We start from the raw sequence: 14896 nt of genomic DNA on the forward strand, positions 1-14896 counted from the left end.
CTAACCAGCCACAAATGCATTGGCGTTGTTTAATTTCTCTCTTGGCAGGCAAGTGAGGAAAGGGAACAAACCATGAGCGACATTCACACGTCATCCGTTCCATAAATATTTATTACCCCCCAGGCGCCAGGTACTGGGTTCAGCTAAATACAGGTTCCATCACTTTATTAATATTCACAGCCAAGTTAGGTAGGAATATTTTCAAGAATAAAATCCTATGTTCCCCAGAATATAAATTTTAATTCTTGAGATGCTTGTTCTTCATGTTGGCCCTATGTGCTGTCCTCGAAGACTGGGTGACACCTCCTAACTCTTCAGGGGCTCTCTGTCTGTCCGTCCCAGACTCCCGCCCCTCATCGGCCAGGTAGCTAACAAACATGAGCTCACCCCAGCAGCCCTGGAGAGGCGCTCACTATTTTAAAAGTCCTAGGAGAATACAAATGGTAAGAAATAGTCCATCGCGTCACACTCAGAATTTTTTATACATTTGGGTTTTAAGGGGCGTCGCTTATACTTGTCCAATTGTTCTTTTTAAAACGCCGGCACACATATACATGCTCCCACGCAGAAAGGGTCGTGTGCGAACTGAGAGTGGACAGACAATCTGAGAGTTGCACCTGATCAGAGGAACGCCGCTTGGCTCATTCCAAAGGAGGCTCTCCCTTCCCCATCGTCTCCGACAATAACGCTAAAGATAATACTATACGGTAGCACCTGGCCAAGGAAGAGACCCAGCCTGAGAATGGACCTTAGACGCGTCCCCTTGCGCATCAGTCAAGAAAGGGGTTGGACTGGAGCCTTCCACAGTCCCACTGTGGCCTGTGGGTTATGGGGTCCAATCTAACCTAACCCTCTGCATTGGAGAACACACACACACACACACACACACACACACAGAGCAGTGCGGGCCCCCACCCCCATGCTGCCGACTCCCCCGGGGACGGCCAGCTTACCTAGACACACAAACAGCCCCACACCACCCGGGAGGGGCAGGACCCCCCTCCCTCAGCCAGGCACTCTCCTGGGGCTGCTGACATCACAAAGGGGGCCACTGGCTACCTCACTGTCATGTGGCTGTCCCCTGGCTCTCCTTCACTTGCAAACGCAGGGCAAGGGCGAGACCTTTCAGAGCCGCCAAGTGGGCAGGCTTCCAGCAGCAGGCGGAGTGAGCGATCGGCTGAGCCACTCAGCCAGGCGCTGGGGCACCGGCCTCGCGTTTCAACGTCTGTTCAGTTCTCCTGTAATGGAAAATTGCTTTGAACAAAGCTAGAGTGTTACAGTTCTTTCCAGCGCCCCGCCCCCCGCCCAGACAGCCTTCTGATCGGAGGGACAGCGCTGGCCCGCCCGCCCGCAGAAAGGTACAAGGAGGGAGTCGCGCCGAGGCTTCCTACTATGTCCCTTGCTTCAGGCCCTGTGCCCGGGTGGTTACTCTTCTCCTTTGGAATGGGACTGGTGTCGGGGTCAAAGTGTCCAAACAACTGTCAGTGCCAAGCCCAGGAAGTGAGCTGCTCGGGGAGGAAGCTAAGTGAGTACCCCCCCGACGTCCCCCTGGACACCCGGAGGCTCTACCTGAACGATAACAGCATCACGTTCCTGCCGGCGATGGACCTCGGCCTCCTCAGCGACCTTGTTTACTTGGACTGCCGGAATAACCAGATCGGCGAGGTGATGGACTACACCTTCGTCGGAGTCTACAAACTCGTCTACCTCGACCTCAGCTCCAACAAGCTGAGGTCCATCTCCCCGTACAGCTTCTCCGTGCTCAGCAACCTGGTGCAGCTGAATATCTCCAATAACCCTCACTTGCTATCTCTGAGCAAGCACACCTTTGCCAACACCAGCTCCCTGAGGTACCTGGACCTCAGAAACACCGGCCTCCAGACCTTGGACCACACCGCCTTCCAGAACCTTCTGACGCTGCAGACCCTGTACCTGAGTGGGAACCCGTGGAAGTGCAACTGCTCCTTCCTGGACTTCACCGTCTACTTAATCGTGTCCCATCTGAGCCACGCAGGTGAGGGCATGACTGGGTTTGGGGAGAGGATGTGAGGAGTAGCCGCAGCAGGTCCCAGAAAAGGTGACATCCGGAGATCATGAGGATGGGAGGGACCCCTGCACACCTGGGATAAGCGGTGGGAAGCATGCCTCCTGCTCTGAGGCTCAGCCTCGGGCTGACCGCACACACGAGAGGGACCAGGGGAAAATTCTGGACGAGGGCTTCCCAGAGCGAGTTCCCATCCCAAACTCGGCGCTTGCTCGCTGGCTGCCCTGGGGGAAGCCTCAGGTTCCAGATCCACAGTGGGGACGATAATATTGCCAAACAGACAGAGTTGTCGTGTCAACATAAGATGGTGTGTGTGGAAATGATGAAGGACTAGCAGGACAAAGAAAGACAGTGATATAGGGACACGGTATTTCACTGGTAAACTATTTTCATCTGTTCAGTTCAGTGACCGAATGTTTCCAGGGTCTAAAAGGGAATTCAGTCATTCACAGGCAGTTGAAAATCCAATAGTACGATGTATAGAAGAGGAAGTTTGACAGAGATGGAAGAAGCGCCTGGACAGTGAGCGGGGGAGGAGAAGGGAGAGGAGAAGGCTTCTGATAGCTCGTTTGTCTTCGAGATGCCAGCCTCATCAGACCGGAGAGGGTGGCATGAATGAGGACACTGTGTCCAGCAGGGAGGTGTCGATCTGACAGGCAGATTCTCGAGTCTCACCTGGTAGATTTCCACGCCAGTTGCTGCCACACGCTCCACTGTCCCCACCCTCTGCCATGGCCCCTGGGGCATCCCGACACCTCATCCCTCATCCTTCAGACAGGTATAAGAATAGAACCAACCTATCCAGGGCTGTTGTACGGATGAAATGAGAACATTTATGAATTGCCTTTCGCATTAAGCCTGGCACACCATAAGCATCCCATCAACGAATGGTTGGCAGATGTAGAAAGACAGAGGGTACTAAGGGACTGGCAGACGCCAGTCAAGTGCTCTTGGGACAAGCAGTGGGCGTCAGGGAGGCTCAGCCCACGTGGTGTAAGAGGACACGTACCTGTCCCTGAGGCACACTGTAGAGAGGCACGTGGGAAGGTGGGCAACAGGTGCCAGGGCTCTAGTCCCTGAGAAAACGGGACAGAGGGAATCTTGGGGGGCGCTGGGCATTAGACAAGCTACGAACACAGGAGAACAGACCCTGGAGAACAAAACCGGAAGCCCAGATCGAGGCCTGGGTTCAGCCTGGGCCTTGAGACTCAGTGCTTGGCCAGCAGCAGCCAAGCAGCTGTTCCTGAATCTGGAACTGAAGTCCTACGTGAAGCCCACCCCACTTCCAGAAACAGGTGCGGATATGCAGGTGGTGGTCTAGAGCTGAGGGCAAGGTGGCCGGGAGCACCGTGGGGCAGACATGGCCGGGGAAGAAGAAGCCGCCTGTGTGGTGGACTCGGGGGCCTGCAGCGCACTGAGGACCCCTGTGCCCCAGCATGTCATCTGCTGCCTCCCACTGGGCCAACACGAACCATTCGAGATTTGGCCCTCGGTCCCCAAAGGGGTGAGGAACCTGCAAACACACCTGAACTCCTGGCCAGAAGGATACAGGTGCCCCTAAACCTACAGCAGCTCTTGCCTCAGAGGGAGGAATGAATTCTTGGGAAATCCAACCAGCTGAGATTAATTCTGCAACACTGCGGAACCTTGAGGAAAGCCCAGGTCCAGGAAAGAAATGGAGAGGTCGTAAAACAAAAGGCATGAGGGCAACACTATGTCCTTTCCTGTCACCTGGGGGCCAAGTTCGCCCCCCCCCCCACCATGGAGCAGCTGCAGAGGGTGTTTCCTTCACCTGATTCACGATACGCGACACTGAACAGGAACAGCGGAGCCTTCCCTTGTGGGCACGAGATCTGCTGCTCTTCATTAAACAGACCCTCCAGTGCGATACTCACCAGATACCTTGAAAACCATCCAGTTCTCAAAGAATTCACATGCCCACTTTCCAAACTCGAACGGAGGTGTGTTATAATGTGCCAGTTGCCAGAGGATCTAGGTCGCCCTGATCAATACAGAAATGAAACAGACCCGTAGGGTGCATTCCTTGTGGGCAGAGGTCAGCAGATGGAAGGACTAACTCCTGGCTGGAACCCCGATTTTCCAGTCATTACTGCTATTTGAAGGTGAAGTGGCGACTGAGCTCTTTCGGGACAGAGCGCCCTGAGACGCCCGTGGCTCAGCTGCTGGACATACGGACATGGCCTCCCACAGCCCCTCCGGTCCGGTGCTGCCCAACTCAAGTGGCAGCTCACTGAGCTCCCGAAACGTGGCCAGTGCGACTGAAGAATTGAAGCCATAACTCGACTTCATTTCCATTCATTTCAGTGGCCACACGCGTGGCTAGAGGCCGCCCCACTGGTCAGGCCCACCTTTTCCTACCGGATGCTTAAGCTGCACTCAGCATCCAGCCTCCTCACAGCGCGGAGGCCGCCTGACATCCCAGCTCAGTGCTCTCCCCCCGGTGCCACGGGCACGTCGCGGTCCTTTCGGCTGACACATTATGTTGTGCCTATTAGATGTCCAACATTGTCTGACAGAGTTGGGGGTGCTTCCCTCCCGGAGGAAGAGGTCATAATTCCTGTCTTTACTAAGACGATCTAGGGACATGAGAGACAAAATACAGTTGCAAGCCAGAAACACTCTCCTGGCCCCAGCAGTGCCACCGTGTGATTTCGGGCAGGTCGTTTCCTGAGTCTCACTTGTCCTTGAGATAAGGGAGGAGGGTTAGGTTCTCTCTAAGGCCCTTCTGGCTGGCAGTCTACGGACCTAACTAGAAAGAGAAGATGCCCTCCAATGAGCGAATGGTCAGCAGACAGGGTCCCAGATGAGCCCGTGGGTGACACATCAGTGACGGGACAGTGCGGAGGTGGAGTCCCTGGAGATGAGGGCCGGTCACGTAATTAGGGAGCAGGCAGCCTCTCACTGCCCACCTCCCATCTGCTTGCTTAGGGCAACCCCTCCCCCCGGGACTCAGTGCCCTGCTCTGTCCTCCCAGACCTGCCCAGCTCACCCAGCGGTTCTCAAACTCAGATGAGCACAGGAACCCTCGGCCCCCACTCAGAGAACTGTCATGCAGGTGCACCTCAGGCCACACTCAGACCCCCGTGACAATGGCTGTCTAGACCCACAGCGGCTACTCCAACAGTGAATGAATTGATTTGCACTGACATGTCAGTGGCTAATGTTTGGAACCGTCTTCCTCGGGGGCATGTGACAGGGAACCATGAGGATTCAGAAGGTGACAGGGGTGGGAGTGGGGGTCATTTCAGGACAGAGGGTCCGTCCCCGTGTCAGTTCTTATATTGGTCCTTAGGCAGTCCTGCTTGAGCCGGGGTCCGGGCAGGAGGCGTGGGGACAAAGCCCCTCAGGGCCACCTGCAGGAGCAGGCGTGTTCATTCGTGTATGTGCTGCTTTGGGTCCAAGTCATTCTGAGGGCATCTCGGGCAGAGCACAGCTTAGCTTCGTCCTGACGTTACGTCATCCTGCGTTCAGTCAGGGCTGCTGTAACCGGCCAACAGCCGCATTTCAACTCACCAAGTACAAAGTCACCCACTGCTGTGCCAACGCTTCGATTTCCAGAATGAATTCGGGTCCTCGCGCTCATCCGTTGTCAGCACTAGCCCATCTCCTCCATCAGGGAAACTGCAGTAAAGGCCAAAGGCCAAACAAGGGAAAAGCTGGGCGCAGACACTTCTAAGGCTGTGCACGGCTCTGCCAGCGTGCGTCTCCCACCTCCCTGCAAACAGCCTGGCCCGCGGCTCCCTCGTGCTGACAGCCAGAGCGGCGGCCTCGGGAGAGCAGTGAAGGGCTAAGAGGGGCACAGCTGTGCGGGCGATTCCTAAGCCATCCGGGAAGCTGAGAAGGGTGGTTTAGCAAGCACGTGTGGCTCGCGAAGGGTCCGGAAGCGTTTCCCTAACTCAGCCCCGCTGGGACCCCTGACAGCAGGCAATCTGAGGCTCCTTCCAGCTCAGAAGTGCCAGCCTCTATGCCAGGACCCAGGGACCCCACACCCCTCAGGCCTCTGGAAGGCAGCCGTGTAAGAAGCCAAAGCAGCCAGTGTCAGTTCCCTCATCTCTAGAGGTGCAGAGCTCCCCATCCCAGAGGTAACCCAGCAGGTCATGGATGCAGCTAGAAAGAGAAACGGGGTCCAGCCATGAAGGGCCTTTGCGTGATTTTCTGGGGAGCATGCAATGTATCCCGAGAAGCTCTGGGAGGCGGGCAAGCCTGGAGGCCAGGCTCGACGGCTCCTGTGGGCACCGAGGCAGGAAAGGATGGAGGCCTAAGGCAGCAGTTGTGGACAGCAGGTGTAGACAGGTCAGAAGGAACCATGGAGAAGGTAGAAGCAACAGGACTTGGGACTCACTAGACCCTGCGCTCCCTTTGGAAACTTCTGGCACAATTCTAAGTGATTAACAGATTTGTAGTAACTTAACATCTGTCTTCCCTGATAGATACGAAGCCTTACGAGAGCAAAGAGCACGTCTGAATTTTCAGAGATTAGCACAGGGCCTGGCACAGAGAAAATGCTCAACAAACATTTGAGTGAATGAGCAAATAAATGAGATGTGGAAAATAAAGGAAGGCGAAAGTCAGGGACAGCCCCGAGGGCTTTGGCTTGGACAGAGTGGACGCTGGGCTGGGATGAACAGGGTAGGAGGAGCCTGGGGGGGGGGAGGCCAAGTCCCGCCTCCAGCTGGCTGAGTGGCAGCCAGTAAGTATTTGGATGTTCCGACCTGAATTCAGAACAAGGGGCACAGAATATGCATTGAGGACAAAGAGTGAGATCAACCGGGGAGAACTGAGAGGGTGGCAGGGCCAGGTCACAAGCTTTGGGGCGTGCCAACACGCTGAAGGGTCGAGGAAGAAGGGGACCCAGGCCCAGTCCTCTGGGCAGGAGCAGCCAGGGAGGAGAAAGGAAGTTAGAGAAGAAGGGGAGATTCATGGAGAACGTTCCAACCAGTGGAAGCAGGTCAGCTGAGACCTGCAGAGTCCCTAAGATTTAGCTACCAAGAGGTCCCTGGTGTCTTGGGACGGTTCCAATGAGAAGGTGGGAGTGGGCACCGGACAGCAGTGGGTCCCAGACTGACCGGCAAAGAGAAGGAGTAGAGGAGACGGTGCAAACCCTTCTAGGAAGCTTGGCTGTGGACTGAAGGAGCAAAGGGGACAGAGGGGAAACATTTAGAGGAGGTGTTTTTAGCAGAGAAGAGACCCCAGCATGTGCTTATCTGCTGAAGGAAGGAGTCGATCGATTCAGGGCAGACACAGGGCAGGGGGGTAACCCTGGGCTGAAGCCCCAGGAGGCAGGGCGGTCTCCAGGCCCGTCCAGGGTGAGCCTTGAACGGGGCTGCAGAGAAGGGAGTGAGGGTGACCTCACCTGGGGAGGAGAGGAGGCTGAGGGACAAATAGAATTGAGGGGCCCGTCCCACAGTCCCTAATTCTCTCTCGGTGACAGAAAAGACAGAGAATGGCTCCACACTCAGGAAAGCACACAGCTTCACATGACACTTCTAAGAATCTCCTGTAGCACCAACCTACTTAGGTGATTATAAAACATCCGTCTGTTCTGGACAACACCCAGAGAGGTCCTGCGTGCAGAATCCCGCTCCTTCTAGAAAGTGACTCTTAAGAGTCACTGACCAACTGCATGGCTTTGAGCAACAGTCTCCATGAGACCCAGCTTCCTGATCTGGGAAATGGACATAAAATCGTACCTATTTCTTTGAGTTACGATAATTAAATGAAATAGCTCATGTCCATCGCAGGTAGACAGCTGGGTGAGGAGGGAAAGGAGCTCAAGGTCGGCAAAGGTAGAAGCCAAAGCCAGGACTCCAGGTGCTCAGAGGACCATGTGTGAGGGTCCAAGAGGGGCCTCGCTGGCCAGCGGCTTTGGGCCGCTCTGCGGCCCGATGTAGGTTCCCCTCTGGGCAGCCGTCTCTGGATGTACCATCTGGAGGCCACCATTAGTACAGCAGACATAACTGTGGTCCCTTCCAAGTCCAGCCAGGAACTGGTGCTAACAGCCAAGAGCTTAAGGACCGTAGGAGGTGCGGATGCTCACTGAGCCTCCACTGTGTGCCGGGCCCAAGGGCTGCAAAGGTGGACAGACAGGCTGCTATCAAACAGTGAGTGGGGGAGGAGAAGAGGGACCTTTCCACGTCACGCCTGCACGCTGGCATCCTCACCTGCACACCATCTGCGTTCACCCTCGTTTCCTCCTCTGCGGTCTCAGAGGACAGATGTCCCTTCCCAGTTCAAGGCTGACCTTCCCTGTGTCCTCTGGGACACCCTGCTCCCGTGTCCTCTGGGAGGACCCCCTTAGCTCACTGAGTCCCCCCCAAACTCCCACCAGGTAAGCAGCAATTGGTGTCTGCCTCGTGTTGAGAAGTCCACGGTGACACCCGTGGCCCTCCACCTCCCCAGGCCGTTTCCTCTCACTGAGCATTACATCAGCAGCATTCAAAACAAACAACATTTAATTCATTCAACAAAGCCACGTGCAGCTCTAGTGCATATGCAGCACGATTCTAGGTGCTGGACACACAACATGAACAGCAACCCAAACCTCCAAGGAGTTCACCATCCAGCGCATGGAGACAGGCAACGCGCAGGTGGTAAATCTACTTCCCTGCAAACACTAACTTAGCTGGAGAAAACCAGTCAGAAGGAAGCCAAAGTCCCATTCATCTCATGAGGTCCGGGCACGCTGGGGCCCACTGAAAACTAACGAGGGGGTCAGGCCTCTCTCTGGGTTCGAGGTGGAACTTTCACAATGAACTGTGCACGCTGATCGAAACCCGTGTCTGGTCGCAGTGAAAACAGAGGGAAGTCTCCACGTCTCACTCTCTCACTCCACGCAGCCCCTGCGTGCAGGTGAGCAAGCACGCTGGTGCAGGGGCTCAGAGCAGCCCGCTCCTCGGGGAGGGGAGCCCCAAAGACCCCACAACGGTGGTCCCTTTGACAGACCAGAAAAACAGGCAGTCCCTCTTAAAACCACCACGTTCAAGCTTGTCTTCTGACAGGGAGGTGTCCAGGGCTCCCGCACTAACGGGTGTGGCTCTGAGCCACAGAAACTCTCGCCCCTCCATGCACCTGCTTCTGCCTGGCGGGTGTTCCACTTGGGAGCAACGTGCTACATGTGGAAATAAACAACGGGGTAGTTTATGTTTCCTTAGGAACTATTTGCAGGAAGAATTTAAACATTAATGACACTTGTAATTGTACCTGGGAGCTTTAACTGGGGCAGATGCCCTCGGCCCGTGGAATAGGGCTGGCAGACAGGTTACATGGCGCCAAGTCACCTGTCTGTAATGGGAGTGACGCCCCTGGAGTTCTGCAGTACTGTTAGCCCTTCTTCAGAGGTGGGGAGATGAAGCAAGCCAGAGAGGGAATAATTTATAAACAATGTATTCGTTCTGTAGCCTGGGAAAACAACCCAGTGGGGTGGTCAAGAGTGGAGGTGGATTTTGTGAAGCACCTTGTGTGGTACCTAGCGCATCTCAGGCATTCCAGAATCAGTAGGTGGGTCTATAACCCTCTAAAGCCATCATACCAGACGAGGAAACGAACGGATACTTAACAAGCTCACAGAAATGAAATAATAAAACAGAAGGCAACAAAGTAGAGTGAAAAAGACATAATATAAGTGGGACGAACAGAAAACAAAGAGCAAATCTAAATATACCAATCTAACATAAAATGTTCATGGACGGATCACAATACAAGGTTTGCTAGATTGTGGAAAACAAAACCCGGCTACGTGCTGCTTACAAAAATATAGCTTAAATATAGAATCATAGAAAGATTAAAAAGTAAAAGGATGGAAAAAGATATACAATGCAAACGCTAACCCCAAGAAATTCGACACAGCCGTACCACTGTCATCAAACAAAGCAGACTTTAAGGCAAGAAAACATTACTCGAGATGATGAGAAAAGGGTAAATCTCTCAGGAAGAGGTGACAACTTCCTACGCATTTAATAACTTAGCTTCAAAATATGTAAAGCAAAAGTTGACAGAACTACAGGGAGAAGTAGACAAATGCAGACTCTTGCCTGGTGACTAACATACTTCCCCCAAAACTAATAGACTAATAAATGGTAACTAAGAGACAATAGTTTTGAAAAAGTCAATAAAGTCAAAAAAGATTAAAACGTCAATGAAATATAGAGGATTGCTATAAAACCACAACCTAACTGATATCCATGGAACAATGTACTCAACAGAGACGGAACATGTTTTTTTCAGTGCATGTACCAGACTAACTAAAACGGACTCTATGCTCAGCCATAGAGCAAATTCTCACTACATTTCGAAGGACTGAAATCAGAGAGCACGTCTCTGGCCACATTAGTCTTAAACCAGGATTCAATAATGGAAATATTACTGGAAAAACCCCAAACATGTACAAATCGAGTGATTCTCTCAATGAATCATAGCTCTTATTAGCAAGAATGAGTCTGATCAAACAGGGATTACACCTTCAAGAGCTCAAAGTCTGTCTCGGCGGGGAGAAGAGATTCACCCCTTTTCTGGGAAATAACCACCAAGCGAGGCAGAATGTAGGTGCCCTAACAACATCCAAGGAAATGCTACAGATGAGTTCAGGGTGGGGACAGTCACGTGTCCTCTGAGCTACTGGGGTGAGGTGGCGGAGGGAGCGCCCCTGGGAGTAGATGCATTTACACTTGACCTTGAAGGATAGAAAGGAAGTGATCATGCAAACACGGCAGGAAGCAGCATCTGATAGAGAATGAGCAGAGTGACAAAGCCAGCTGCAGACCAGGGTGGGGTGTAACCAAGGGACAGTAGGTAGTTTGATGGACTGGAGCTGGGAGTGCTGAGAAGCCAGCTGGGGAGGCAGGAGGAGGCAGATGCTGAGGGCTCTGGAGGCCAGGCCAGGTGTTCGGGAGAGGGTTCTGAGACCCCCAGGGGATGTGAAGGAGGGTTGTGAGCTGGTGGTGGGAAGAGCCATGCTTGTGGAAGGGGAGTCGGCAGGAGTGTGTGTGTCCGGAGCTGGGGAACCAGGAAAGGTGGCAGACGACAGGGAGACCTGCTGGAGGGAGAGCTGGCATCTCGGCAGTACAGGGAATGGGGAGGGGAGCCGCTGCAGTGGTAGAAAAGCCCAGGCCTCCCTCCCCACCAGCCACCCACACCCCTCACTTAAGAGCAGCCTAACAATGCATTAAAATCACTGCCTAATTGCTCCTTTCAAGGTAATACTCCAAAATGGGGTAGTGTGTGTTTAATGTTTAGTCTCATCTCTGCCGCCCGATCCCCAATTTGAAAGCCAAATCTTTTTAAAAATAGAATGAGACAAGCCCCCCCAGACACAGCAAGACCCTCAGAATCCCAGGTTTTCCTTTCTCGGGCATATGTGTCTGTCTAACCCACGTCGTGTCTCTGGCAGTTCAGGCAGGTGACCCAGGCACTCTCCAGCCAGAACTCTTGGGCAGTTACCGGGGCCTCCCCCGCGCCCCACCTGCCCGAAGCCCCTGAGATCCAGCCAGGCTAACGAAGAGGTCTGGAGGGGGCACTGTGTGTCTGCCCCTTGAGAGCAGCCTGAAATGGAGGCCCAGGCCCCATCGCTTCCGGCTCCTGAGAGCGCTCGGTGGATAGGACCACTTTGAGGGCCACTGTCCACACTCGGTCCAGAGAGGGGCATCTTCCTCTCCTTCCCTCCGTAATCACTGTGAGCAGTGGGGGTGACAGCCCTGTGCTGGATTCCCTTCTTGTCTACAGCGCCACCCCACCCCACCCCAAGATGAGACCTCCCAGCCTCACACACTGGAGCTATCTTCCCGGAAGTAACAAACAATGGCACTGCAGTCGCTCTGACCCAGAAGCCAGGTGCAGGGGACAGTCTCCAGCTTGGGCAGGAGCTAGCGCTCAGCCTGGTCAGCTCTTTCCGGCCACCCAAGCCACTGCCTCTTCCCCCGTCAGCTCAGTTCGGTATTCCTTCCTCTCATTCTCCTGCTTCTGGCTCCAAGCCAAACCTGATTCCCCAACCTCCTTGGCCACCAAGAAGAGCAATGCCCTCCGCAGTCTGCAGTTTCTACCCTAACGGTCAGGGGAGGCTTCTCTCCACACCAGCTTCCATGTGTGGCTCCCGCTCAGAAAACTCAGTCAGGTGTTGTCCATCTTCCCTCTCCCACCTTGGTCCTACAGGTTATCTAGAATCTTCGAGTTACAAAACCTCTCCGAGTCTGTTTCGTTATGTATGTCGAGGTTGTTCCAAGAGTTAAATGAGATGACATTTATATATCACGTCGCGTGTCATCAGAAACTTGGTAAATAGTAGCTGCTATGATGATCCTGACCACAGTTACGTCCAGCCCTGGTCTTGACCCTGAGTGTAAGCTCCCTTACTGATGCCTGCTGGATACCTCCACCTGTGTGCCAGGTGCACAGCTTGCCTTCCCACCTGGCAGTTCATCCTCAGGGCGACTCTGACAAGAGTCTGCACTTGGGAAATGAGGAAATGGGACCCAGAGACTAGCAGGGATCCTGCCAAAGCTTACAAAGTTAGTATATGAGCGTTGGATTTGAACCCTGGGCTGTGTGGCTCCAGGACCCACGTTTTCCTGTTGTATTCTGCAGCCCATGGGGCTTGACACGGGGAGGTGCTCAGCGAAGCAGCAGGCAGCTGAGGCACCTGCTCAGAAGGCTCGTGCACATCACGTGACCAGGCAGTGAGGAGGCCACCTGAGCGGAGGAACTGCCTCCGGGAATGGCTGGCCCTCCCGACCCCCACCCATTTCTCCTGGGTGTGGAGCGGGGTCGCACAGAAAGCACAGCATAGGCACCTCCAGGAAAGCTTGCTCCTCCTGAAAGTCAAGCCAAGCGGTGTGGGACGCCCTTGGGTGGGTGGCCTTAGTGGGCCCTGGCTGGGCCCAGGCACAGGTGAAGGGGGCAGTGGGGGCCTGGAGGGAGAGAGGGGGTGAGGAACAGTGGTGGGGGCTGTGGAGGGTTGACCCTCCACGGCGGTCTTGCTTAGGCTTCCCAACTCCCAACCTGGGGGGTTCCCTCTGGTTCCGTCAGGACCCTTAAGAAGCAAAGCCCCTTTTCAGGAGGTGACCTGAATGCAGCTAAGGCTCGGGTGCCATGTTTCCCAAACCTTATTGTGCCCACAGGTCACCTGGGGGTCTTGTGAGGACGCAGATTCTGACTTGGGAGGTCTGGGCGGGGCCTGAGAAGCTGCATTTCTGACGAGGCCCACGTGGTGCCCATGCCGCCGGCCGCCAGAGCTCACCTGCAGTAGCGAGGGTCCAGCCGGCCTCTCCGGGTCCCCTGCGGCCCGTAGGACGCCGGGCCTTCCACCGTTTCAGCCCTCTGCCTGTTTGTCCTCTAGATGACCTCAACGCCACGTGCGTGGAGCCCCCGGACCTGGCGGGGTGGCCCATCTCGCAGGCTGGGAACCCGCTGCGGTACATGTGCATTACGCACCTGGAGAGCCGGGACTACATGTTCCTGCTGCTCGTCGGCTTCTGCATCTTCGCGGCGGGCACCGTGGCGGCCTGGCTCACCGGCATGTGCGCCGTGGTCTACCAGAATGCCAACCGCAAGTCGAGCGAGACTGAGGACGAGGACGAGCACGGGCAGCGGGTGGTCAGCAGGCGCATCTTCCAGAGCAAGGCCGACTCGGGCCACGACGGCTTCCCGCAGCTCATTTAGTGGCCAGAGGCCGGGGTGGCGGGCCCTTCCCGGGCTCCCGCATTCTCTCCTCCCTCCCACCCCCACAGCTGTCCTAGAGATTGAAGCCTGTTAGTAAAATAAATAAAAGGCTTGCTGGCCAGTTCACAGGCTGCTCCCTTCCCGCTTGACCAGCCCCTGAGCACTTCCGGGGTCTCAGCCGGAGGGCACAGAACCCAGTCCAGAAAGGCTGTGGGGTCTAAGTGCTGAGGGAGCCCACCCCCCAGCCAGCAACTCCAGTTTGAGGACCCCCTGCTCTGCCCTTCTCTAAGTGCTGTCCGGGGAGCCCCAGAAATACACAATGCAACATCCACCTTCCAAGAGCAACAACTCGGGGGAAATGAGACTGAAATGAACCAAGTAGAGAGAAGCACGACACAATGGCAAGAGCTGACCTGAACGGAATATCCCCGAGGGCTTTCGTCCAGCCGGGTCACCCTGATCACAGCAGTCATACAATAGCGATACGCGTGTACAGTGCCAGGCTGAGGCCTGGGCAGGTCACACAGCTGACTGAGGTCACCCCGATGGCCAGCGGCACAGCCTCCCAAAGGCCGCGTCCTTCCTGTCACAGGAAGCTGCCTCCCCAGATGTTCAGCAACATCTCCGACAGCTGGGCGGTGAGCCCAGGACAGAAGAGAGGAGGGAGACCCGCGGAGGTGGCCCCCACTTCCTGGGTCCTTACCCGGTGCCCAGGATCAGACCCAGCCTTACACACACGTTCTCACCGGGTTAACCCTGACAACCAGATACGGGGTTGGTACCCTCGTTTCCCAAAGCTCAGAGAGGCCAAGCAACCAGTCCAAGACCACACAGCTGGCAGGAAGCAGAACAACGACTGGGTCCCGGGCTTCCTGCCCCCCAAGCCTGTGCTCCATGAGTTAAGAGCCGCTGTCTTTCTTGAACTGCTGAATGGAACGGCCAAGTCTACACAGTGTGGTCCAGCTCTCAGGGCTGCTCAGAAGACGGAGTCTGGCCGGGCCTTATTCCCTGGCCAGGAATACAGAGTTGAAGGGAAGGAAGGAAGAGAAATCATGTCAGAGAGAAAAGCAAGGCCAGACGCTGCAGGGCCTCAGATACGCCTGTGTTACTCGGGATTAGGATAGGCTGTGCTGCAGGTGACAGACGAACCCCAAAGTTTTGCTGGCTGAGCACAACCAAGAC

At 55.0% G+C, this 14896-nt stretch overlaps 1 protein-coding gene and 1 long non-coding RNA gene across 2 annotated transcripts in view; one reads left to right on the forward strand and one right to left on the reverse strand.

Moving 5' to 3' along the window:
• The window catches only part of LOC117014496 (uncharacterized), a 101021-nt gene that overhangs the window by 48022 nt on the left and 38103 nt on the right, over positions 1-14896 (reverse strand). The gene's annotated exons all lie outside the window — the stretch shown is intronic.
• LRRC52 (leucine rich repeat containing 52) lies at positions 1037-14889 on the forward strand. The gene is made up of 2 exons (XM_033092460.1): positions 1037-2014; positions 13392-14889. Exons 1-2 carry the CDS (start codon positions 1393-1395, stop codon positions 13712-13714), a joined length of 945 nt encoding a protein of 314 aa, XP_032948351.1. The 5' UTR covers positions 1037-1392; the 3' UTR covers positions 13715-14889.

Source organism: Rhinolophus ferrumequinum, chromosome 22, assembly GCF_004115265.2.
Source record: "Rhinolophus ferrumequinum isolate MPI-CBG mRhiFer1 chromosome 22, mRhiFer1_v1.p, whole genome shotgun sequence".
NCBI classification, from domain to species: domain Eukaryota; kingdom Metazoa; phylum Chordata; class Mammalia; order Chiroptera; family Rhinolophidae; genus Rhinolophus; species Rhinolophus ferrumequinum.

Excerpts from the sequence above, each read along its gene's own strand:
- LRRC52 (XM_033092460.1), top strand. The coding sequence starts at position 1,393 with ATGTCCCTTGCTTCAGGCCCTGTGCCCGGGTGGTTACTCTTCTCCTTT. Across the intron at positions 2,015-13,391 it reads GTCCCATCTGAGCCACGCAG|ATGACCTCAACGCCACGTGC; the intron begins GTGAGGGCATGA and ends TTTGTCCTCTAG.